The 26160-nt window shown below is 34.4% G+C and overlaps 1 protein-coding gene across 1 annotated transcript in view; it reads right to left on the minus strand.

The window, feature by feature from the left end:
* Nucleotides 1-245: 245 nt before the first annotated feature.
* Nucleotides 246-26160, minus strand: part of HIF1A (hypoxia inducible factor 1 subunit alpha) — a 40891-nt gene continuing 14976 nt past the window's right edge. The window contains exons 2-15 of the mRNA XM_044231662.1: nt 21949-22139; nt 21431-21576; nt 21263-21347; nt 17686-17798; nt 16907-17109; nt 12132-12238; nt 10344-10491; nt 8149-8369; nt 7215-7501; nt 5863-5985; nt 5341-5765; nt 2731-2839; nt 2077-2203; nt 246-1565 (exon numbers count right to left, since the gene is read on the minus strand). Of these exons, the coding sequence (XP_044087597.1) occupies nt 1414-1565; nt 2077-2203; nt 2731-2839; nt 5341-5765; nt 5863-5985; nt 7215-7501; nt 8149-8369; nt 10344-10491; nt 12132-12238; nt 16907-17109; nt 17686-17798; nt 21263-21347; nt 21431-21576; nt 21949-22139 (2437 nt within the window). The 3' untranslated portion in view covers nt 246-1413. The remainder of the gene's footprint in view (nt 1566-2076; nt 2204-2730; nt 2840-5340; nt 5766-5862; nt 5986-7214; nt 7502-8148; nt 8370-10343; nt 10492-12131; nt 12239-16906; nt 17110-17685; nt 17799-21262; nt 21348-21430; nt 21577-21948; nt 22140-26160) is intronic.

Raw genomic sequence — 26160 nt, forward strand, 5'->3', positions numbered from 1 at the left:
GGCTTTACTTTAATAGGTTCATAACTTTAAAAAATGACAAATTTCTTTTCTAAAAGCATATTTTTTACAGTGGAACATTATAGTTTGCTTTTACTTGACATTTAGGGACAGAGTATACATTAAGGTGATAAATAGAAATAATTATTTACGTAATTTTCATAAGATAATTAAATTGCTGGTAATCAATTTTATAAGCTGGAGGCACTTGAAGCAAATATTTTACAATAAAAGTTGATCAAAGGGGGCCTGGTCCACAGAAGATGTTTATTTGATGTAACAAAACAATACAGTTAGTGTTAGATCCAACCACAAAAAGCAAAAGGAATGAAAAATTTGTACAATGCACATAGAAAAACAAGAAGTTTACTGTGACAACTATATATTTCTAAAATAATGCTTCTAAAATTACTCAATTACTGAAATCTATATGAAAACAGAAGGATGTTAATAGCGACAAAGTGCATAAAACCAAACATCAAATTTTGAGCAAATTAACATACTAGGCAATTTTGCTAACAAAGCATGATTTTTTTCTTGTTCACAATCTGCTCAAAATATCTTTATACCAACAGGGTGGGCAGAACATTTAGGTTTAATATCAATTACACAATATTAGCATAAACTTCCACAACTACAGATAGGATACTGTTTTCTTTTGAGCTGGCAAAGTGACTACAGAAACATCAGATCATTTCTCTGAATTGAGAATTTTATCCAAATAAATGTCACATACCTTCCAGATATATGCATATCTTTCTATATCATGTAAATGGCTTTACCCATTTAAATAATAAACCATACAAGCATTTAAGAATCATTATTCTATGATTAACAAAGTCATGTTCCAGGTTTAACAATTTCATAGGCCAAAAAAAAATTTTCTTCTTAAAAACTAGTTTTATAAATGCAGAATATATTGCATGAGTAACTGCTGGTATTTTTTTAAGAAAATATATTGTGCAATTGTGGCTACCATGTACTGCTGGCAAATCATTATTCATGTAAAATGTGAAAAAACTGAGTAAAAATTTTTCAAACTGATCATGATGAAAGGTTACTGCCTCCTTCAAAAAAATTATATTGGCATCTTATTAAAAATAATTCGAAAAGGGACAAAACTCCCTAGCCCAAAATAAATAAATAAAAAGGTGCATTTTAAAAATGATACTACTGCAATGTAATGGTTTAAATACCAAGGAACTGTGAAAATGTGCTGTCTGTGATCTGGCGTTAAAGAATGTACTAAAAAAGAGCATTAATGTAAATGAAGTAGAAAGGGGATCAAGATTGAACTAACCAAGTTTGTGCAGTATTGTAGCCAGGCTTCTAAAATTAGATATAGAAAATATAAATAGACTGCTTTAGGTAATGAGCCACCAGTGTCCAAAAAAAGGAATGAGATTATGAAAAAGCTCAGTTAACTTGATCCAAAGCTCTGAGTAATTCTTCACCCTGCAGTAGGTTTCTGCTGCCTTGTATAGGAGCATTAACTTCACAATCATAACTGGTCAGTTGTGGTAATCCACTCTCATCCATTGATTGCCCCAGCAGTCTACATGCTAAATCTGAAAAACAAAGACATGCCTAAGTATTCATTCACCTAGTCAATGAATATGATTGAACATTTACTATGCTATAGATATTGCAGGAAACTGAAGCAAGTAAGCTCTGGGTCTTTAATCTATGGTTTAGTCTGTGGTTTTAGAACAAAACCACAGTTATGTAAATAAGCAAGTGCAATAAAGTGTTACTGGTGCTGTCAGAAGCATTTAAAAGACATGATGGCACAAAGGAGTGATAAATTAGTTTTGAAAAAGGCATAAAAATGTACAAGTTTCAGCTTCTATTTAATATTGCTAGATAAAGACACAGATAAATAAAATATAATTACTAAAAATTAAAAGTTCCATCTTGAAATAGCTATTCCTCCATTACCACCAGTAGATAAAATGCTAACATTACTTTTAATGATGCTAAAGAACGAAAATAACTCTCACTGAGAGTAAGCCTTCTAAATAAAGTTTCATATATTTTAATTCTCTGTGGGATGTTCAAGGGTAGAAAGAATAAACTAACCAGAGGGTATTAAAATAATTGTCTTTTGCTCCATTCCACTGTGTTCACTAGATTTGCATCCTTTTACGCGTTTCCAAGAAAGTGACGTAGTAGTTGCACGATCGTCTGGCTGCTGTAATAATGTTCCCTAAAAACAGTAAAGTTACTTCAATTTTACTATGTTGAATTTTTATATAATCAAAAACTCTGATATCAGTTTAATAACAGTATGCAGGCAAATTTCTTAAATAAAGGCCCTAAATTATTTTATTTCCTCTTAATACTATGATAAAATCATTTGCCACTATGGCAATTGTTTCTGTAAATGCTTTCTAGTTAATATGCTCTGAAAACATCAGTATGGATTACACAATCCCTGATTTAACAGTAACTACTGTTTTTTTGGGGTAAAGATGGGAAAGTAACTGAAAGGGAAGAGAACAAGACTGGTGGTGAGAGTGAAGAAATTCACTTTTTACTTAAAATTCATCTGTATTGTTGGGAATTTTTACAACGAGATTGTATTCATTCAATTTATTTCTATGAAGTAGTGCATACAAAGTGGAACAAACTAACCTCTGAAAATACAACTCTTGTATTTGGAAGAAATAAAGAATTACTTATACATGGCACATTAGCTAGAACAGAAAAACAAACATGTACTTTCAAACTTACAATTCCTACTGCTTGAAAAAGTGAACCATCATGTTCTATTTTTCGCTTTCTCTGAGCATTCTGCAAAGCTAGTATCTTTGGATTTAGTTCTTCCTCAGGAATGGTGGTTCTGAAAAAAAAAAAAAAAACAAAACATGGTTGCTTTACTATTATTTTTAAAATATCCAACTAACTTTTTGAAAACATAGAATGCCTATTTGCCAACATTAGGGAATATGTTTTATGTATGAGAACTTTCCTGATTACTGAAGTTTATCATCTTAAAAGTCAAAGCTCAATTTTTGAAACAAAATTTCTTAAAATATGCATTTACCTATTTATAAAATAGATCTGAACAAAACTAAATTGATATTTTTCTAGGTTAAAGTGAAATACTGACTCTTCACTTCATCCAGTATAATACAGGTATTATTGGGACTACAGGAATACAAGATTAATTTCACATTTGTATAGTGTTTTTGTTTATAGAACACTGCATGTCATTAGTTCATTTTAGCATCATGCCCATCTCCTAGATAAGGAGGTATATAACACCCATCTTTTAAATGAGACCTGAAGCCTGTTAGCAATGGGACCTTAAGCAAGTTACCCAGTTAGCTGCAGATATGGAAGTACATTCTAGATCTACTGATACTCCCTTCTCTCCCAGTAATCTTTCCCATTAAGCCACTTTGTCCTCAGTATTGATCTGGTTATCAAACCTGAACTATCTGCACTTAATATTAAATAGTGAAGAATCATTTTATGCATCAGGCACATGAATTGTTACTTTTTGTCTTTACAAGAACTCCTTCCCCCAACCCATACACAATCACAATGGCTCCTTGCTCTGTTCCATATAGTTAGGAATGCCATATGGATAAGCATTATTCAAATTGCTCTCCTACATGCAGTTTTGTTTCTATTTTTTAAAAAGTCTATAAAACATTCACTATATAGATAGGGAGGTTTTAAAATTTCTATATAAATACATGATCTTTATGAAGTATTACTGTCATGTAAATACCATTTTAGTAGCAGTAAAGAGAAAGGCTATTTCTTCAAGGTAAGTTCATCTCTTAGAAGTGTTTAGTGTAGTGCTCGCTTTGGCAGCACATATACTAAAATTGGAAAGAAGTGTTTAGTGTATAATATTTTGGAACTAATGTGAAAAAAACCTACTAAAGTGACTAGATGTTACACTATGCTTTTTTTTTTTTTTAAAGATTTTATTTATTTATTTGACAGAGAGAAATCACAAGAAGATGGAGAGGCAGGCAGAGAGAGAGAAGGAAGCAGGCTCCCTGCTGAGCAGAGAGCCCGATGCGGGACTCGATCCCAGGACCCTGAGATCATGACCTGAGCTGAAGGCAGCGGCTTAACCCACTGAGCCACCCAGGCGCCCCCCACTATACTTTTTGACAGGTACACAGTTGTTCAGAAAACTGAACACTCCATAGTCTTCTGTAGCTAACAGTAAACTATAAATTCAAAGTCACTGCCAATTCTATAACTATATTCATTCATCATCCATCTAATAACCATTTACTGAAAAGTACCACATGTTACATACTGTACTAAGTATTAGCACCACTCAAATGTCTAAGACACTGTCACTGCCTTAAGGAACTCAGTCTAAAGTCAGTTGGTGACATACTAATTTATAAAGTAATATAAACATTACATTAAAAAAAGTTTTTTTGTTAATCCAAAGCCCCAAGATCTTTTCCTAGTTCTGGGAAAAGGTTCCTCCTAGCATTCTGTGTCAAAATAGTGATGAAGGGCAAGAGAAAAAAAGCCATAAATTCTTGTTACGGCAGTGCTTTTTTCTTGCTATCTTTATTTGGTTCAGTCAAGGCACAGTAGAAAAGGAATTGTTTCTTTCTTCTTCATACTGCCCCATTGACTAGCTAAAACTTATTACCTCTTGAGTACAGCCTCAAATTTGAAATATCAAATCCCACTATAAAAATTATATACAGAAATTATTAAAGTTTGGGTGGTGTACAGGTATTTGCTCAAACTAACTCCATAAAAGCAGCATCATAGATCATGCTTAGATTCCTGTTATAGCTCTTAAACGCTAATCTAACCTATAATATAGCTAATGTTCTATTAATATGTCATGAAAAATAAAAGCAATTACACATAAATTTTAAAAGAAGGCTTGTAAATACCTGTATTGAATACTGAGGACTGAAGACTATCGGGCTCAATTTGAAATGGGGAATTGGAAATACCCTTAAGTTGGAAGGTCTTTTATTCAGGTAAGCTTTAAAATAACTCAGAGACAAAAACAATGAGGATAGTTAACTAGTCTGATTTAAACAACTATAAGAAACTGGGCCAATTTTGCACAGTTAAGAACTTACTGGCACATTATATTTTAAAAAGGTACTGGAAGACCTTTCTAACTCATACATTTTGGATTGGTGATGTGATTATTTTTAAGAAAATACACACTTTAGAAAGATTTTTTTGAGTGCTTGTTTTATCAGAATTTTGTGTGTCAATTTAATGTTCTTAAAGCATATTTACCAAAAGTTAGCTATGTTTAGAAATAAGTTACCACCACACATATCTTCTCAAAAATAATAAAAGAACTATAACTTGAATGTTATGTGTAAATACCTTTGACTCAAAGTGACAGATAACACATTAGGGCTTCTTGGATGAGATTTTTCTGTCTGTTCTATGACTCCTTTTCCTGCTCTGTTTGGTGAGGCTGTCCGACTTCCAGTATCACTGTAAGGTGATGTTGTGGTACTAGTAGTTACTTTAAGTACGTGAGTAGGTGATGGGGATGCAATCAATATTTTAATGTCTTCTATACCATCTTTTGTCACTGTTTTTAATTCATCAGTGGTAGCAGTGGTACTGGTAGTGGTAACAGGAGGTTCCTGCATTTGAGTCGGCTGGAATACTGTAATTGTGCTTGCACTTTGAGGGCTTGTAGAACTGCTTTCCAGTGGCGACAGCTGATCAAAGGAACGTAACTGGAAGTCATCATCCATTGGGATATAAGGAGCTAACATCTCCAGGTCTAAATCAGTGTCCTTTAAAGCAACAAGTAAACACAAGTTAAACCCAAAATCACTTCAAAGTAAAAATTAATAAACTTTGATAGAAAATATAATAAACATGTTCCTGTACCTGGGTGGAAAATGGATTCTTTGCTTCTGTGTCTTCAGCAAAAAGTTTCTCTACCAATTCCAGCTTAAATTCATTGACCATATCACTATCCACATCAAAACAATATTCACTGGGACTGTTAGGCTGTAAAAGGAATTCAATGTGCTTACTTTTCCTTGAGGAAACATGCATATATTTTGCTAGCTGTCAGAATTCTCAAATCACACCTCAGAGAATACACAATAAAGTCTGTGTCTTCCGTCACATTTTATCTAACTAGTGAGAAGTTAAACTTCTGACCTTACATTTTTAACTAATTTTGCCAATATATACATTTCTGACTGTGTAACAACATCATTTATAAAAATAGGACTAAAAGATATATTTGTCTGTTTCTTCTGAAGAAAAAACTCTCTTATAATTCACTCCCACATGGTACCTAACTGGCCAATAATTAGGTATGATACACTCACTGGAATCTTCCTTTGTTCTGAGAAGCCACACTTCCATAGATGGACCTAAAAATCTCACATGTATTTTGGGTGTGGATACTTAAGTTCTATACTTGCCTTCACCTTAATGAATGCAGTACTATTTTAGGAGTTCTGAGCAAGGATTCTAACCAGAAAACTGTAAATATATAGTCTAAGCATAAACTTTTGTTTCCTTCATTTTAACATCTTTGTTAGATTAAAAAAAAAAAAAAATCAATAGATTTTTATGCTGGGTAAAGCAGAGCAACCACAGCACAGAATATATTCTCCAGAAGGCTGTGAGTTGTCAAATCTCCTACTCTTTGCCTGCCAGTCTCAATTGATAAATATTTGTAAAATTATTCACCACTTCCTAAGACCTATTTATGCCTACAGGTCATAATACTCAAGTCTGAGTTACCCTACTCCTGAGCATAGTTTTAAACCTAAGAGGCTCTGAAATGGAATCATTCTAGATTTAGAAACAGAGCTCTATGTGACATCTTTAGTCTTGGCCTCAGTCTAACCCTGGAGTATTTTCACGGTGTTTACAGAAAAACTATTACCAAGACAGAACTTGAATAAAAAAATAGTTATTAGGTATTCACTCTGTGTAAGAACTTGTTATTTTCATGTTATGCTAACCCAGAACAGTGATGGAAATTGGGCTAAATTATGCAAATAGCTTAGGGTCCTTTCCCTTTTAAGCTTCACTAAAATAAGCCTTTTGCTACTTGACAATTCTCCAACTCAAAGGGCAGTAACAATGGGCCTGGAGTAATGATAGGGACACACATAATTTTCTGTTGATGTCTAAATTTAAGATTTTTTGTATTCATTTTATAAATACATCCTGAACATTAAAATGTGAGTTATCCTCTTCTTTTATCATGAACCTACCTCAGGTGAACTTTGTCTAGTGCTTCCATCAGAAGGACTAGCTGGCTGATCTTGAATCTGGGGCATAGTAAAAGACAGTTCCAGTGACTCTGGATTTGGCTCTAATTTTAACACAACTTCTTGATTGAGTGCAGGGTCAGCACTACTTCGAAGTGGCTTTGGAGTTTCAGAAGGAGGTAATGGAGACATTGCCAAATTTATATTCTGTAATTTTTCATTGGATGAGGGAAGCATTACATCATTATACAATGGAACTTCCTCAAGTTGTTGGTCATCAGTTTCTGTGTCTAAAGGGAAAAAAATTATTAGTCAATTTAAAGAATACCTAGATTTCAACATATACAGAAATGTATGCCCCCTTTTACAAAAGGTCTAATTCACTAAAAAATGTTACCAAATTTTCCTTAACCAGGAAGTTTACACATATAGTAAGTATTAATTAAGTCTGAGTTATCTTTCCAATCTACTATTGACAATTCCTATTATACTTATGGCATAAGAGTCCTGCAATTACAACTTTTCATACCTTATATTCATTAAAATTACACCAACTTTGAATATTACAGTTTTTATTTTCAATGTTTGGTATTATGTTATGACTGGTTTTTATCTTTTAATGAACTGCACTTACTGCAATATAACTTCTACTTTGTGGAAAAGATATGGCAATAGGATATAGAAATAGAGTAACTGAGAAACATTAAAGTGGGAAGAAGAAATACCAAGAACCCTTTGAAGCACAACTTCCAACACTGTGACAGAAGCAGGAATGCTGAGAAATTGTAAGAGCAAAAATATTTACACAAATACTTTGAAAAATATGTAAGACTATGATGTCCAAATGATACCAACAAAAATATGTCCAAGTTCTGTTAAAATGGGCTTGTAGCAACAGACAGTCTTTAGTCAATCAGAAGAATAACTAAAGACCCACCATTGCTGCCGAAATCTAAAGATATGATTGTGTCTCCAGCAGCTGGGGCCAGCAAAGTTAAAGCATCAGGTTCCTTCTTAAGTTTATCAAAGAGACTACTTGTATCTTCTGATTCAACTTTGGTGAATAGCTGAGTCATTTTCATATCTGAAGATTCAACTGGTTTGAGGACACATTCTGTTTGTTGAAGGGAGAAAATCAAGTCGTGCTGAATAATACCACTGTCAAAAGAGAGAGATTAGTAATTCTTAAAGGAGCATTAACACAATATGGGGGGGATGGTCTCTAAAATAACCCTATCTCTTAAAATTCTGCTTTATGAAAAGGAACATTTTAAGATGCCTTATCCTAATTTCTCTTGCATACTTGGTCACATTTAGGGTTTAAAACACCAATACGAAATAAACACTTAAAAAAAATACAACATAGTTCAAATACTGACCAATTAAGAAACTTCAGCTATCCCTTTGGAAAGAGTGATGGTGACAAAGAAATGTTAATAGTCAAGTATATAAAGGGCACAAAGAGATCTTCACTATTTTTGGGCTGATTCACATGGAATGGAACTGGCAGAGAAGAACTCTTTGGGACTGATTTATGAGGCATGACCTAAGGATGGTTCTAGAATATAAAGATAGATAAACACCCAAGGCCTTTCTAAGAACGTGCTGTATTTTCCTTGGTGGTAAGAAAACGATATCGTGATAACACCTGCAGGATAGAGTTGAAAAGGGATGATGAATAGATCATTTTTGTGTTTAGCTTAAATGTCAATTTTATTGTCCCTTTAATCAACAAATATTTAAGTGTTCACTAAGTGAAATGAACCAAGAATACAAAGTTTAAAATACCTAACTCTTGCCCTTAGAAGTTTATAACCCAATGTGAAGTAGATGTTCAAACAATTAAAAAAGTGGTAAATGCTAACATAGAGAAAGTCTGCTTCACAGAGAAGCCAACAAGCTGAAACTCTGGCTCAAGTAGGCTTTTTTGGCAGATGGGGTAGGGTGAAAAGAAGGACATTCCAATTGGGTGATTCTTATATAATGGCAAAGCCACAAGAGAACTCTTTGGCACTAATGTTAAAACATTAAAGTACGAAAAAAACTACAACAGCAACATTAAAGGATGGGGTCAGAAGTGGCAAAAATAGGGCGCCTGGGTGGCTCAGTGGGTTAAGCCGCTGCCTTCGGCTCAGGTCATGATCTCAGGGTCCTGGGATCGAGTCCCATGTCGGGCTCTCTGCTCAGCAGGGAGCCTGCTTCCCTCTCTCTCTCTCTACCTGCCTCTCCATCTACTTGTGATTTCTCTCTGTCAAATAAATAAATAAAATCTAAAAAAAAAGAAGTGGCAAAAATAAAAACAAATGATTAAAGTCTTCCTAAGAGAGGTGGTCAGTTTTAGAAAGACAATAGAGAAACTGTGAAAGCATGGAAGTATAGAAAATGACAAGAAATGATGCTATGCAAGTAGCATGGTTTATCTTGGGGGTAATAAAAAGATCTTTATAAAACCATTCTAAGGAAAACGAGATGATCAGATATTCATGCAAGTAAACTCACTATGGTGGTAATCTAGAAGATGGACTAGAAGGGGGCAGTGACCTGAAGGAGATCAAATGAAAGACTGGCTTATGATATCCATAATATTCACAAGCCAATCAACTAAAAGAAGAGTTCATGAATATACAAGAGCCATGTGCCACATTATACAGCCTTTTACAGTCACCTTATATAGGATTTCATCTAATCCTCATTACAACCTTCTGAGTTATCATTTCTCCTTTATGGTTAATTTCCAAAGAAATGAAAATTTCCCAAGGTCATGGAGCTAATAATGACTATGACACAAATCTAACTATTCCAAGGCCAGTATTCTTCTACAAAAATAACATAGTTATTTGAGATAGTATATGCTGATAGATACACAACTAGAACAAACTAATCCAATAGGAGATCTGGGCTTTTTTTCAAGGTCCTTTTTAAAAATGGAAGTGAAAAGGATGGGAAGAGATAGCTACAGATAATAGTAAAATCACTGTAGAATAGCTCAGGTCAGAGTACTGAAAATCATAATTAGGTAGAAATGTGAAGATAAAATTCAGTTAACATTTATAATCTTCCCTTCGTATAAAAGAACAGATTATCCAAAAAAGTAATGACTTCTTCCCCAAAGTATTTACTTTCCAAGCTTACCTCACCACATAATTTACACATACAATGCACTGTGGTTGAGAGTTCTTAGTGTTATATATGACAGTTGCTTGAGTTTCAACCCAGACATATCCACCTCTTTTGGCAAGCATCCTGTACTGTCCTGTGGTGACTTGTCCTTTAGTAAACACTAGGAGCGGAAAGGAAAGGAAAAGTAACTTTGAATTTTCAGTCAAATGAATGGATGCTGAATGTTGGTCATTATTTCAAGAAAGAGAGATGTTTATTTTAATGGAATCAATTGTAACTGTTTAAACTGACAGAGGAAAAAGCTCTTGCATAGCCAAAGATATACATACCCATTTCATTTTTCTAACCCCCAAATAAACTCCTTTCCTGCCAATCTTCATGTTAAATAAAATGAAAGCCAGGAATGAGGGACAGCAGTGACTAAAATTCCTTTAATGACTTACATGTTGAAAGTATCAGAAAGACTAGAAAATGAATAATCTTGATTTAAGCAAGTAGCACTGCAGTATTTCTACTGAGGTTTCCAGAGAATTAACGATGCTTCAGAATAGCTGGGCTGGCATACCTGAATCTCAACTGATACCATGCTGAAATCTTCTGGCAATTTAGGCAACCTTAATCTCTTACTGATTTGGGAGAAAGTACTAGATAAATAGTAATGATGACATTATCACGAGGATTGGGGTCCTGACTGCCAACCTGGGCTCATTCTGCAGTCCCAGGCTAATCATACCAACTCAGTGACATTCAGGTATTCCCAATCACATTGGGAAGTCATGTTTAGGTATAAACAGGCAAGTGAGATTTCAAAGTCTTACTTACTATGGATCTTTAAATAACATTCATGAGTAAAAGAGAATTGTATCTTATATCAAGGAGTACCATTTGTACATGACATTGATCACATTCACATTCACATTCATTAAGTCACTGAACAATTATTTTCTTGAGTACCTTCCATGTGCCAAACTGGCTTGCATACTTGTATGAATTCTGAAAATGATGCTATAACATTCTATGATCTTTTTTTAGTCTTTGTGTTTAAAATACCAAGGTAGGGTTTTTTTTGCTTTTTTTGTTTTTGTTTTTTAAAGATTTTGTTTATTTATTTGACAGACAGAGATCACAAGTAGGCAGAGAGGCAGGCAGGGAGAGAGGAGGAAGTGGCCTCTCTGTGGAGCAATGCGCCAGATGTGGGGCTTAATCCCAGGACCCCGGGATCATGACCTGAGCCGAAGGCAGAGGTTTTAACCCACTGAGCCACCCAGGTGCCCCCCAACGTAGTTTTATATATCATTAAATGATTCAATCTTAACTAGTACTGGTTATAACACAAAACATAGACTTAATGGTCAAAATCCCTTATGAAGAGTTCTATTAAGACATTTAATGTAGAAGGGGCACCTGGGTGGCTCAGTTGGTTAAGCATCTGCCTTCAGCTTGGGTTCCAGTATTGTGAGCAGGGAGCCTGCTTCTCCCCTCCCCCATCCTAAGTCCCCTTGCTCCTGCACTCTCTTGCAGTCTTTTTCAAATAAATAAATAAAACCTTAAAAAAAAAGACATTTGGTCTAGGAGAGGCGCCTGGGTGGCTCAGTTGATCAAGCATCTGATTCTTGATCTCAGCTCAGGTCTTAATCTCAGGTTTGTGAGTTCAATCCCCAAACTTAAAAAAAAACTAAACAGTTTTTAGTCTAGGAAGACTGGTTAATTTTAACCAAAAAGTTAGATACGTGGATAAACGGTAAAGAGATTGCAAGAGTTAAATAATTAGAATATCTGTAGTTCTTCCACTGTACTTACTATCATGATGAGTTTTGGTCAGATGGTCAGAGTCCAAAGCATGATAATATTCATAAATTGAGCGGCCCAAAAGTTCTTCTGGCTCATATCCCATCAATTCAGTAATTCTGTTAAGTAAAAAATGTAAGAAGAGAAAAAAAGAAATTAAGTGTAAAAATTCTGCTTCTCCAAAGTAACTGATATGCATGAAGAGCATCTTTCTTGGCTTAGAACAAATTCACATCTCACCTTTAGTTACTCTACAGTTAACTAAATGCAGCACCTTACACTTCAGTAAGTCCTCTGGGTTCATCCTGCTACCTGACCCTTTTATCTCCTTCACCCAATTCACCCAAGCTTGTTACCTTTTTTTTTGTTTTTTTTAAGGTTTACTTATTTCAGAGAGAGAGAGAAAAAGAGAAAGAGTGTGCACACAGAGTCTGATATGGGGGCCAGATCCCACATCTCCGAGGTCATGACCTGAGCAGAAACCAAGGGTTAGACACTCAACCCACTGCATCACCCAGGTGCCCCCTATTTTCATCACATTTTAAAAGTACTTATGTTTGGTAAAAAGGGGATTCATAAATAGAAAGTAGTACTAAATTAAATGATAAAAGTTATAAAGGTGTAGTCACTGACATTTAATTTGAAATATAAGATTAAATCCATAACATTTGTTTACCATAAAACCAGATTCTTTAATAGTTCCCTTAGGCAAGGCTTCACTTTGTGGGAACAATATTTACTACAGAATTTTAATATCACTAACCAAAGACTATCTACACTAAGTGGGAACTTAAGAATTATATGTTAGTTGGTTTTAGAAGATGCTCTTAGGTTTTTTAAACGATACAAAACTATAGGAATTCAGTTCAGATAAAAAAATGATACCAAACTAAAAATGGAATAGAAAATAATTCAGTTACCCCATTTGGTTTCTGGGCAACTCTTTTAGGACAGAGATTAGATCTTATTACTTTGTACAACCAGTCTGAAATGGAATGCATTTCATGTGAAAGAGAATGCTGTCTTCTTAGCACCATACTAAACAGAAATGTTCTCTTTTTCCTGAGAGCAAAACAGGAGTTAAAATTTTCAATTTCTCAGACTTTAGAATTTAAAGGAATTTCTAACCAAGGTGTAAGCAAATGTTACTTAAGGTACTGTGTCCAAAAAAAGTATGAAAAACATACATGGATGATATCCTTCCAAGAAACGTACAGAAAGTAATACTCTTCGTGTTGTCACACTTTAAGGCAAGATCTCTCCTATAATTTATTCCAAAATAAAAATAGGTAAATAGAAAATGGTTTGTAAAAAAACAAATTAAACCAAACCAAGCTAAAATCCAGACTTCTTTACAAAGGGATATACCTAAACACATCTGCACTAGGTGGCAGTGTTACAAAGGAACTGTCTTATAAAAAAGTCCTAGTTCTTTAAATTATACTCTAAAAATAATTTTAACTGGTTTTATATAGGTTATTTAAATAAAATTCCCATTGAATAAAAAAAAATTCCATTATTTAAATCTTTATACACCTAAGTATGCCTGGCATTGTTCTAGGTGTAAAAATACAAGGTCAAAACTCAACATGTAGCTAATCTTCTATAACAATTACCATTACTACTTATGAAATAATGCGTTAAGTGTAGAAATAATGCGGCTGTTGTAGGAGTCAGAGGAACTACCCTTATCCACTAGAAGAACTAGTGGGGTGAGGGATAATTTCTTACAGGAAACTTAGTAAGATGAACACAGGAGAGAAGCAGGGCGAGCAAAACCATTTCAGGAAGGCATACCAGAAGCAAAGATGGAGATGAGAAAATGCTTGAGAGTGTGCAAACAAGAAAGACTCGTGGTTGGGGTGTGGGGGGCAGGTGAGGAGAGAGGAGGCTAGAGAAGTAACCAGATTAATGAGGGCTTTGTATTATCATATTAAGAATCTCTTGTTTAATTAGGTGTCTAGTCAGTACTTCTCAATCTGAGTTAAGGTGTGTCTAACACCGAGGGATATATGATGTTAAAATATAAACAGCATATTTTCCTAGAAAGTCAATTTTATTTAACTTTGGAATATTATATAGCTTATATTCTGTACCAGAAAGGGGAGTGATCCAGAAAAATCTTATCAAAAAGTGTTCTTAAGGGACTAGGAACCTGTGATCTAAAGCAACTATGCAGCATATTATTCCTTTTAAGTGTCCTGAGAGTAAGAATTATTGCTCTTCATTTCTACTTTGCCATGAACTTGCAGATGCCTAAATAATGTGTATAATGACTACATGTGGAAATTAGTACAGTAAATATTAAGTGTTTGGGGAGAGAGATTCTGAATGCCAAAAAGTTTGGTATATTAGATTTTCTCAAAACTGAGCAAAAATATTTCTAGCTCTCAGTTCTTGTTTAAGATATGAGAAGTTCCTAGAAAGAGCTCTAACCAGAAACAATAATCTCCTGATCAAACTCAAAATCTTACTTGGTTGATCTATAAGCAGGCAGTCTTTATTCCCCTGTCATGATCATTTTCCAGTTTTCTAATATAACCAAAGAGAAATGTCACTCCTTTTCTCAGATCTCATTCTAGCTCCACCACTTGAATTTCTTCCCAATTTACTTCTAAACTTTGCTACTGAGTTCAAAAAATAAAAAATAATTCCTCAAAAAGATACGGGTATCTCTGTCCTATCATATATTCACATGAATAATGGTAATAAATGCCATAAAATACTTACTAGCTTTCCTATCTTCATTTTTCTGATAGCTGACACCAGTGGTAAAAAAGCATTCACTATATGTATAAGACACTCAACAAACTCCTTTAATCCTGGCAACAACCTTTCAAAATATTACCCTTATTTAACAGGTAAGGATCATAAATTTGAAACAGTTAAGTTCACATACCAAGGCCCCACTGTAAGTATCAGAGCTGCAAGCTAGGACTAAAGCCAGAATAATGTGATTTTAATGTGATTTCTGTCACATTTCCTTGTCAGTGGGGAGGGGGGGATTCCTATACTTTATGACTAAGTGCTTAAAATTTGTTTTCTCATACAGCCTTTAAGTTGACCCTACCAAAAGATGAAGAAACTGATGCTCAAAAAGAAAAACTAATATGCCCAAGATCATCTGGATACAGGCAGCAAAGTCAAGATTTAGTAGCCTGGCTATGGAATCTATGCCTCCAGCTACTGTGTTACACAGTCTTACACTAAAAATGGGACAAGCAAGCAAATAATTGTTAAAAGTAGAAAAAATGTTGTAACAGATGTATGCACAAAGAATAGAATAGTTTCTTGAAGGAAAAAGGAAAGCTCCAGGGACGCCTGGGTGGCGCAGTTGGTTGGACGACTGCCTCCAGCTCAGGGCGTGATCCTGGAGTCCCGGGATCAAGTCCCACATCAGGCTCCCAGCTCCATGGGGAGTCTGCTTCGCTCTCTGACCTTCTCCTCGCTCATTCTCTCTCTCACTGTCTCTCTCTCTCAAATAAATAAAATAAAATGTTTAAAAAAAAAAAAAAAAAAAAGGAAAGCTCCACAGAGGAGTAGATGGCTCTTGAAAGGTAATATGTGTTAGGAACTGAAGAAAATTTCAGTGCAGAATGGGAAAATGTGTGTAAAGGCACTAAGACAGGGAGTCAGCATGTGGTGATCTCCAGCTATAGGAGGTAGGGGGCCACACCAGAGGAATCACCTCTTTTCTTGAGTAATTTAGACAACTGGGCTGGGGTCAGGTCATAAATATCTTTGTTGGTCATGCTAATAAGTTTCGGTTTTATTGTGGAGGTCTATTTTTCTTTTGGCTTTTCAGCATATATTTTGATAAAGAAAAATCTCCTGCCCTCCTCTAAATGTTACAAACCGATGTTTGTTCTGTGTAAAGACGAAGGGAAGCAACTGAGGCATTTTCAACTGTAATATGACCGGATCTAATTTTTACATTAGGAAGTCCATTTTTTGAGAATGTGAGTAAGAGATTAAAAGACCTACCTACATCCGCTGGCAGAGAGACAGCTTAGGAGATTATGGCAAAAATTTGAGCCAAAGGTTGTTAATAATGAGCTGAAGAATTCAGTGGCAGTAGAGTAAGGGTGGGAAGGAGGGAATGGATCAAGAGATATATGTAACATAGTAAATCTGTAAGATTTAGACAAAAACTGAGTACATATAATGAAAATAAAGTTAAGGATAAATTCCAGATTTTTGAAGTTGTGTGTCTACAGTAGTATACTAAGCATGCTAGCATTTTAAAAGGAAAAGCAATTTTTTAAAGTTGTTGTTTGGAGGAACGGTGGTATAGTTCGGTCATAGAAATACTCAGTTTGTTAGTACAGAAGAGTATCAAGATGAAAATATCAAATTGGCAATTAAAAATAGTTATGGACATAAATTTGGGAAATGGCAACAGAAATCATGGGCAATATGTAGGGTGAGATGATAAAACACTTTCCTCTCTAGTCCATAACCTCTCTAGTCCATAGCCATGATCTATTCTTCCTCAAATTACACATTATGTCTTTGAAATACACTTATTTTCTTTTTAAATACATTAGAAAGGAAAAAGACAAACACTGTGATTTTTGGAAAACACCTTGGTAAAGTATTCGTAGTGTATACTTAAATACGGCTGAATTCATTTATAAAGTTAATGTAATACTACTGAGTTCTACAATGTATCACTGTATTCAACTTAGTGGAAGGAACCATACAATCTTTATTATAGTGAACAGTAAAAAAAAAAAATATGCCAGGGACTAATTAAAATTTCAAATTACATCTTATATATCATTTACCTTTCATCACAATAAGAAAATTTCATATCCAGACTGTGACGACTGAGAAAAGTCTTGCTATCTAAAGGAATTTCAATATTTGATGGATGAGGAATGGGTTCACAAATGAGCACCAAGCACGTCATAGGTGGTTTCTTATACCCACACTGGGATTGGTTACTATTAGTATCGTAGACATGAATATGGCCTGTGCAGTGAAGTACCTGTGTACAAAGAAAACAAAGTACTTCTTTAAAAAAATATAAAAATGCTATTAAAAAACGCAGAGATAATCAGTTCAAGTGTAACATAGCAAGGAAGCTTTGCTAAAACTTACTGGCATTAACCGTATCTTTGAAATACATAAACGTTTCCCCTGTAACACCACTCATGACTCAGGTACCATAAATTACTCTTTAAAAAATTTCTTCCAGACAAATCTGGGCTAATTTTTCATTCTTCTGGTCATAGTGGCTATTTATTATTTTGTTATTTCTTGCTTTGATGACTGTTTCAACACTGAGCAAAGAAATGTAACAACAATAAACAGAAAATTAAGTTCTATCAAAATTCAAATATTCAGAAGGCAGCAAAGCCAAATGATGAAGTTAGCTTGGTACACGAGTGTGGCAATTCACATAATTTAAGTTCATGCCTCAAACTGAAAAATTACTAGTTTTGGATGGTAACTCTGCAAATGTCAATGAACAACTCTAAGTTTTCCCTCACAGTTCTAATGCTGTCTTAAGTACTGGCAGTATTGAGATGTGTATTACCACTTACAAATCATTTTTACTTACCTTCCAAGTTGCTGACTTGATGTTCATAGTTCTCCCCCGGCTAGTTAGGGTACACTTCATTCTGAGAAAAAAGCTTCGCTGTGTATTCTGCTCTTTACCCTTTTTCACAAGGCCTAATGAATGAAAGCATGAAATAAAATTTAAAAACATAATTAAATATTTAAATCTGTCACAGTAAGAGTAGAACCTAGGTGCTATTTTCAATTGAAAGTCTCAGCATGAATAGCAATTCACACTCCAACACGTACAAGGGATCTAACATGCTTCAATGACTGGGGGTGACAACTCTAATGATTCCCCAGTTTCATCTAACAGTTAATCATTTCACATCCAAGCCAGTGAAGTTGGCAAAATTACAAAGAACTATAAATGTGGTATAAATTTGCTTTATAAATGTGCTATCAGTTTACAGGCCCACTCCAGAATAAGAACTTCAACAAACTCCTCCAAACCTTTGAGCACTCTATCTATTTACAGAACTTTTAAAATAGCAACTTTCTTTTCAAAGTAACGGCATTTTTATATTTTTTATTTTTTTACATTTTTGATTTTTTAAATCTTCCTGTAAAGCAGGCATGGCATTATTTCTACTTTTGTTACTAGAGGAAAAAACAAAACAGAATAAAACACTAAATGACTTTTCAAAGCAAAATTAGAGTGAAATAAAATCAGGTCTATTCACTCCCATTCCAATCCTCATAGAACTAAGAAATGGTGAAAGGAAAAAAATGAAAAGCACAGAGGTACGGAATGAAGAATACATGTTTGGGGAACAGTAGATAGTTCAGGCTACTGCAATATGAAGTATAAGCAGAAGAGTAATCAAAGAGAAAGGGAAGATTAGGGCTTTGGATGGCTTAATGAGGAATTCAGCCTTAAATATACATCATGGAGCTTCTAAAAAATTCTGAGATGGGAAGCACAATCAGGAACTTAAGATACATTAATCTAGAAGCAATATAGAAGATGTATTAGAAATGAAATACAATGATGGTAATCAGGGGCTGAGCAGTAGCAGAAGTGAAAAGGATGACAAAAGACACACTAAGAGCTAGAATCTGTAACAACCTGAAAACTGATGGAAGTAGGTGGGTAGAATAGAAATTTAAAAAGAAAAAAGATCTGGAGATTTTAAGGCTAGCATATTAAAAGAAAAGTGCCAAGTAGAAAAGAAACACGATTTTTTTTTTTCTTTAAAGATTTTTTTTTTATGTATTTGACAGAGAGAGATAGAGAGAGAGCGCGCACACAAGCAGGGGGAACGAACAGCAGGAGGAAAGGTAGAAGCAGGCTCCCCGCTGAGCAGGAAGCTTGATGCAGAGCTCATCCCAGAACCCCAGGATCATGACCTGAGCTGAGGCACATACTAACTGACTGATCCTCCCAGGTGCCCAAAAAGAAACAAATGTGTTAGTTTAAATTTAGGTTTGATTAGCTAGAAATGGCAGGACTCTTGGGGAAGAAGAATTCTAATTCTATGCTAATGGAACTTGGCAAGGGGGTGGTCTTGGTGCTAATACAAATTATTTGGGTTTACTCAAATAAGGCTTAAATTTGCCCTCCCTAGAAGCATTTGAGAATGGATTTTAAGAAGATGCCATGAGAACCATACTGGTCTCCATGGGGGTACACAGATGGGTTGTGGTTGTGGTGCCAGCAGAGATTTCTTTGTAAATTCTCTGTGGATTTTCAGTCCTTCATAATCTAAGCTTGAACAGTACTGACCTTTGGAAACGCAAAGCCTTTGAATTGAGACATGAAGATTAATTTAAAAACCAAGGTACTAGCATTTTCTTAATTAAAAAAAAATTTTCTTAGAGAACTAAATTTTCAAACCTCTAAAAATAAATATTTTTAATAATTTAATGAACTCTAAGTCATTATTTTAGAATTTGAGTGGAAAAATAACAGAACTATGTTGTATAAACACACCACTTGTTCTTAGCATTTCATTGAAATTACATTGAAGCAGCCCATTTTCTATAAGTGAAATGTGCATTTTTGTTTCTCAACAAAACGTCAAGCACTCATTACATGAGGAGTAATTTTAAATAAGTTCAGGTGCTTTAAAAAAACATGTTAAAAAAATATAGAAAAATTTTGTTTAAAAACATACATCTAAACTATAATATGTAATAATATATTTGATTTAGGATAATGCATTAACATAATTACCAAATCCAAACAAAAACTCATAATATCCATCCATTCATAGTCTAGCCCCAGGGAAGCACTGAATAGCCAGTACAAACCTCACTCTAAACACTAGAAGTCCTATATTAAACTAAACTGACAGCCTATTTAGGTCACTGTGTGAAGTGTATTTACTCTTCCTTTATACAAAATTTTAAAAATTATACATTTGCTTTCCAAGTTCACAGGAAACACAAAGTATGAAATTAAAAAGCAGAAGAGAGCTGCGACTGGCAAGGTCAAAAGTGGCCAGAGCATGTAGTGAGAGTTGGTGAACATGAAAGATCTCCAGAGTACTAATGAGTGTAAACTCAAGCTCATCTACCTGAGCTTAATCTACATTCTGCTATGCTATTTACTAACCAAGTAATCTTGGGTAAGTTACTTAATAACTCTGTGCCTCAGTTTCCTCAGTAAAATAGAAATAGTAACTTCACAGGGTGTTATGAGGAAAAAAGAAGTTAAAGCATACAGTAGGCAGAGAACAGTGTTCTGACATAGTAATCTCTCAATAGAGGTTAACTGTTAACCAAAATGAAATGAGATGAAAAAGAAAACCATAAAAATATTCAAAAAGTGCTATCAACTTGAGTTTTTTTAATACAGAAGCAAACAAACATCCACTTAAATTGGAGAGCTACAGAGAATAATGACAACTTTTCATCATGGTAACTTTATAAATTATCGGTACACTTTGTTTAAGACAGCACAGGTGTGAAGAGACTTTCTTTAGTTATCAAGTTTTTATAATTCAAGAGGTACTTCCCAAAAATCTTAGAGACTTATTTTTAACAATTCATTCCTCAGAGTTAAGAGGCCTTTGCGGATCTTTTTTATTATAACTAACATGGGGCATCCATATTTAATACTTGGTAATTCTACTACATAGTCTTAAATAATTGTGAACATTCTGAGGTCAAATAAGCAAGTATTAGGCTCCTAAAATCTGGTGAATTTTCTCTTTTCTTTATCTTTGTCCTTTAGAATCCCTGAACACACACTGGTACCTCAAGTGTAATCACTATCTAAAATCTTATTATTTGATTATGACTTCCCCTGGCTTAAAAATTGTAGGCTATAAATTGACTTCTTTGAAGGGCCTGATTTTTTATTTACTTTTCCATTTTCTTTTATGTGTTATTATATCTATATAATTATTTATGGAATTAGGTGGGCTTTAAAAAAATTTTTAGGTGTTTTTATGAAATTTCTAGGTAATAGAATAATGTAGATTTCACAGAGAACAGAGCAACATTTTATTAAACATGAAATGATGTTTCGAGCCTTGGGTTAATACAACAGCAAAAGTGAAATATTAGTAACAGTATCTTATTCTGTAAAACTACCCGTCATATTAAATCAAACAACAGACTTCTCTTCTTACCATTTCTGTGTGTAAGCATTTCTCTCATTTCCTCATGGTCACATGGATGAGTAAAATCAAACACACTGTGTCCAGTTAGTTCAAACTGTAAACACATTAAGAAAATTAGATCTATATCATAAAATCTTAAAAACATAAAGAAGGGCTCTTAATATGTGGGTATTTTACCTGAGTCAATCCCATGTATTTGTTCACATTATCAGAAATGTAAATCATGTCACCATCATCTGTGAGTACCATAACAAAACCATCCAGGGCTTTCAAATAAAAGCAATTCATCTGTGCTTTCATTTCATCTTCAATATCTAAATCACCTAAGAGGAGCACAAGAAAAGAAAAATAATTAACTTTAAAGTTATACTTAAATGATAATATTTAGACATTTTTATAAATATCTGATACTTTATTTAAAAATTATAATTAGATTTGCCAGCTGTTTTAATGATTATTTAAAGTAACACAGCAAGCAAACCATTGAAAAGAGAAAAAGTCATGTTATTAAAAGGACAGGTAGGACGGTAGGGCAAGAGAAGAGGGGAAAAAGGCCAGTATCTTAAAAATTCCTTACTGAAGCTTTCAAAGCAGGTAATAAAAATCACATTGAAGAAGGACTGAATTATGACCATCTTCTAATTACTTCTAATTTCTAATTTTTAGGACTATTACACTTTTGTAAAACAACTCACCAGCATCCAGAAGTTTCCTTACACGCAAATAGCTGATGGTTAGCCTCATAACAGAAGCCTTATCAAGATGAGAGCTCACATTATGGGGGAGTGGCAACTGATGAGCAAGCTCATAAAACACTTCAGACTCTTTACTTCGCCGAGATCTAGCTGCATCTCTAGACTTTTCTTTTCGACGTTCAGAACTTATCCTATTTAATAAGAGGAAGAGCAAAGAAAGAGAAAATTTATGTTAGTTTGCCTTTGTCTGGAGAACACTAACTTTACATTTTTCTGCTTTTCACAGAACAATTTAAAGATGCCATGTAAATCAAACTATATAGAGAGTTGTCTATTAAATAAATGTATAACAATGTAAAATACAGCTGTACAAATTTCAGATTACTGAAGACATAGGGAACTCTAACAAGAAGTCTAAGATGAAGCTTTAAACCTTTCCGAATAGGTATTTCCTCCCTGGAATATCAAATTGGAGAGGATGCTTTTGTTTTAGCCAAAATCTTAAAAGCAGCCTACGCCTCTAAGGCTGTACCCTCACAGCCATTCTGAAGTAGTCTCAATATAAAAAAAATCACCACTAAGTCTAGAGAAACTAAAGTTGTATATATTAACTTGAGAACAGGAAGTTGTTAAGCAGGTTTTGACTCAAGTTTCTCTTGACTCCAACATTTTCCCATCCTCTACCCTACATGAGCAATACTGACTGAAGCTATAGATATTTATATTAGTCGCTATAATATGTTACCATTTTCAGGTTGCTTCTTCCCTTAGCAGCCCCTCATCTATTACTGGCAAAACAGGTACCAAATAAAGGCAGGAGTATAGATGAAAAAAAGATGTGGCACAACAGTAATTGAAAGAAACTGTTAATAAAGATTAATAAAGGTGTCAAAACAATGACATATCTTTAGGGAACTCTTCCAAGAATAAAATCAGAAAGATTTTCCTAAGTCACACCAAGGAGAGACATTTTCCTCCAACATCTACTCCTCCTGACCCAGTTGGAGGTAAACAAGGCTAAACCTGGTTCTGTCCTTAGGTTCTTCTTTAATAGCTATTGTTTATTAAAACCTACTATGTGTCAAATGCTACCTGGTACAAGGTAACTAGTTTTCTCATAAATTGTAAATGGGTTTAAATATTATCCCTTCTTACAGAGATTATATAGTAGGTTAAAAACAGCCATTATGTAGCAGACAGGACTTGAACACAGTTTCCTTTACTCCTAAATCTTTGTTTACTCTTCCACGGTTTTTTAATCTTAAGCAAGAATGCTGTTTCTACCTCAAATACTCAGCTGCTCTCCTAGGACCCTCAACCTAATTCGGTTAAGTCAATTATTTAATGTTGAAAATAGCCATTACCATTTACTGAGCACTTAGCAAGTGGTATGGTAAGGACTCTGCCAGCATTATTTCACTTAATCCTCCTTACAGCTTATGAATAAAGCATAATTATATCTATCTACCTCACATCTCTCCTCCCTTCAAATCATCTGCAAAACTGCAAGATTCAATCATAGAAGCAATATTCTCAAAACAGAACAAAACAAAACAGGCAGGGTTCTCAGCACATGCTCCTACTCAGTTGTTTAACAAGTGGATATCAGTTGTATTATACACTAGTAATAATGTAAGTTTTAGCACTTATGTTTGTGTGCTTTATCTAACTTTTATATAATAAGGAATGTGAATATTACTATTTTAACTGAACTTTGATACAAATTATTCAATTCAAGCACCTAGAGCAATTTAACATGAGTACCTTGAGATTTAAGGTGAGCTATTAAAAACTATTACTACTTGGGTGCCTGGGTGGCTCAGTGGGTTAAAGCCTCTGTCTTCAGCTCAGGTCATGATCCCAGGGTTCTAGGATGGAGCCCCTCATCTCAGCAGGGAGCCTGCTTCCTGCTTCCTCCTCTCTCTCTGCCTGCCTCTCTGCCTACTTGTGATCTCTGTCTGTCAAATAAATAAATAAAATCTTAAAAAAAAAACTATTACTACTTACAACTAGTGATCTATGGAAATCAGGATTTTCTTAATGCTGTGTAATTTTTAAAATCCATGAAAACAAATTAGACTGAGGCCACCATGAAAATGTAACAATGTCAACAGCCTGCAACTTCAATTTTTATGTGCATTAGAAATGCCTCATTGTTCTCATTAACTTTAAGTGAATGCTTTAGATGTGAACTTAGAAACAAAATGTACAATAATAAAGGTTTTCAAAATCTATTTTATACATATACCAGAGTTCCCAAGTATGGGGGCAAAGATCCAGTTGTTTCCCCCACCCCTTACTCCCCATTGGCTCTAACATCCTCACTTTTTTCTCCTCTGAATTGGCAGGTGAGAGGAAGGGATGGTAGTACAATCAGATTCCCATCTGGTTCAAGTAAAACCACTAAAAATGTGTGATGACCAATGACCTCACGATAAACCTGAATATAGCTTAAATGTCACGATTACTCTAGTTGATCAGAATTTGATTAATCAAGAACTATCATCAGACTTACTTGCCTTCTCTCAATTACTCAACCAAATTTAAGTGACCAACAAATGACTACCCAAATGAAACATTTGGTAAAAACTTTAAATCCTTTTACTACCTGCTAATATGCTTTTAAAGGATATCTGATTTAGCTCACCATGGTGATCATCTCCATACCTTTAGAAATACTTGTACTGTCCACAACTTTAAAGATAGTAATTGTTAAAGATGTGGCAACTAAATTTATAAGACAAATTCATAAGAAATTTGAGCCTGGATAAAACATCTGAAGCATAATATACTTAAGCAGTGAAGACTGGGAGAAGAAAAATTTGAGCAAGAGCCAGAATTCTGGAAGAGAAATAAGCCTCGATAAAACAGGTAATATGATACTTCAAGAATTGATAAACCTAAATTAGATGAAGGTGATGAAAAATGAGTATGTCCTCTATTACATAATCTATCTAGACATAAAGCAATCAGGGGACCTATAAAAAAGATTTAATATAGAAATTTATCTGATGTTCTTCACATGTGACTATGGGAACTCTTAAAACATTGCTTAGCTTAAAGCTGTAACTTCCAAAGTTCTTAAGAGTTTCAGCATCTGAACTGCCCAGCTTCTTGTCTACTCAGAGAAAGGCTCTTTTTATCAGGTCATACCCCACAGAATTACAATGCTGAACAAGAAATTTCTGGTAGACCACAGCATGTAGGTTCCATACAGATGAATCCTATACTTGCACAGTAAGTTCTGTAGACCAGAAGAAAATAGGCAGATTTTCTGCATGTAAATAAGGTCATTGTATTTCTCTAAATTATCAATTCCATCTTCGTTGTTTTTATTAAGTATAGGTTAAGTAAAGTTCTGCATTGACATATCTGCATAAAGTGTTATTTCACATCTGCTAATCATAGCAGAATTCAGTTAAGGTTACAGTAAAAATTCTATCTTTTGAACAGTGTGTTACGCATTTCTATGATTGTTCTGGGACTACTGTTTGAGTAAAGTAGCAAAATAGCTTAATCTTTGTGATATGTAGTTTTCACACTTATTATTTTATTATTATTTAATATACAGTACTAGACAAGCTAACAAATGTATCTTGAAATTATTTTGTATAGGAAATATATTTAGGAAAATAATCCATATGCATTGTCAAGAAGCTTCTTGTATACAAAGTTGAACACCAACAGCCATTTTACAGAGAATGCTTAGTATTCTTTAAATTAACAAGAACACAAAATTGCAGACATTTTAATTCATCTGTGTTGCCTAATTACACAAGAAAAGCCTGTTAGCATTCCTGATTGTAAATATACATGACTTTAAGAACTGAAGTTAGGGGTGCCTGGATGGCTCAGTCGGTTAGGTGTCTAACTCTTGATTTTAGCACAGGTCATGATCTCGGGGTCATGGGGTTGTGCAATCCAGCCCCATGTCTGCTCTGCACTGAGGGCTTGTCCTTCCTCCTCTGTTCCTCCCCTGCTAGCAAGCTCTCTCTCAAATAAATACTTAACAAAAAAAAAAAAAAAGAAGAAAGAAAGAAGAAAAAAAAGAACCGAAGTTAGAGCCAAACATTCAAAGCATTAACAGTTGATCCATCCTCTTTCTAATAATGTCTACATTTTTTTTTCCAAATCTCTCAACTTTATTTGCTGCTTTAAAAACTCTTTCTTGCTTTGAAAACTGTTGTTTTCCACTCCTTTTGTCAGTATTTC

This window comes from Neovison vison, chromosome 13 (assembly GCF_020171115.1).
Source record: "Neovison vison isolate M4711 chromosome 13, ASM_NN_V1, whole genome shotgun sequence".
NCBI lineage: Eukaryota > Metazoa > Chordata > Mammalia > Carnivora > Mustelidae > Neogale > Neogale vison.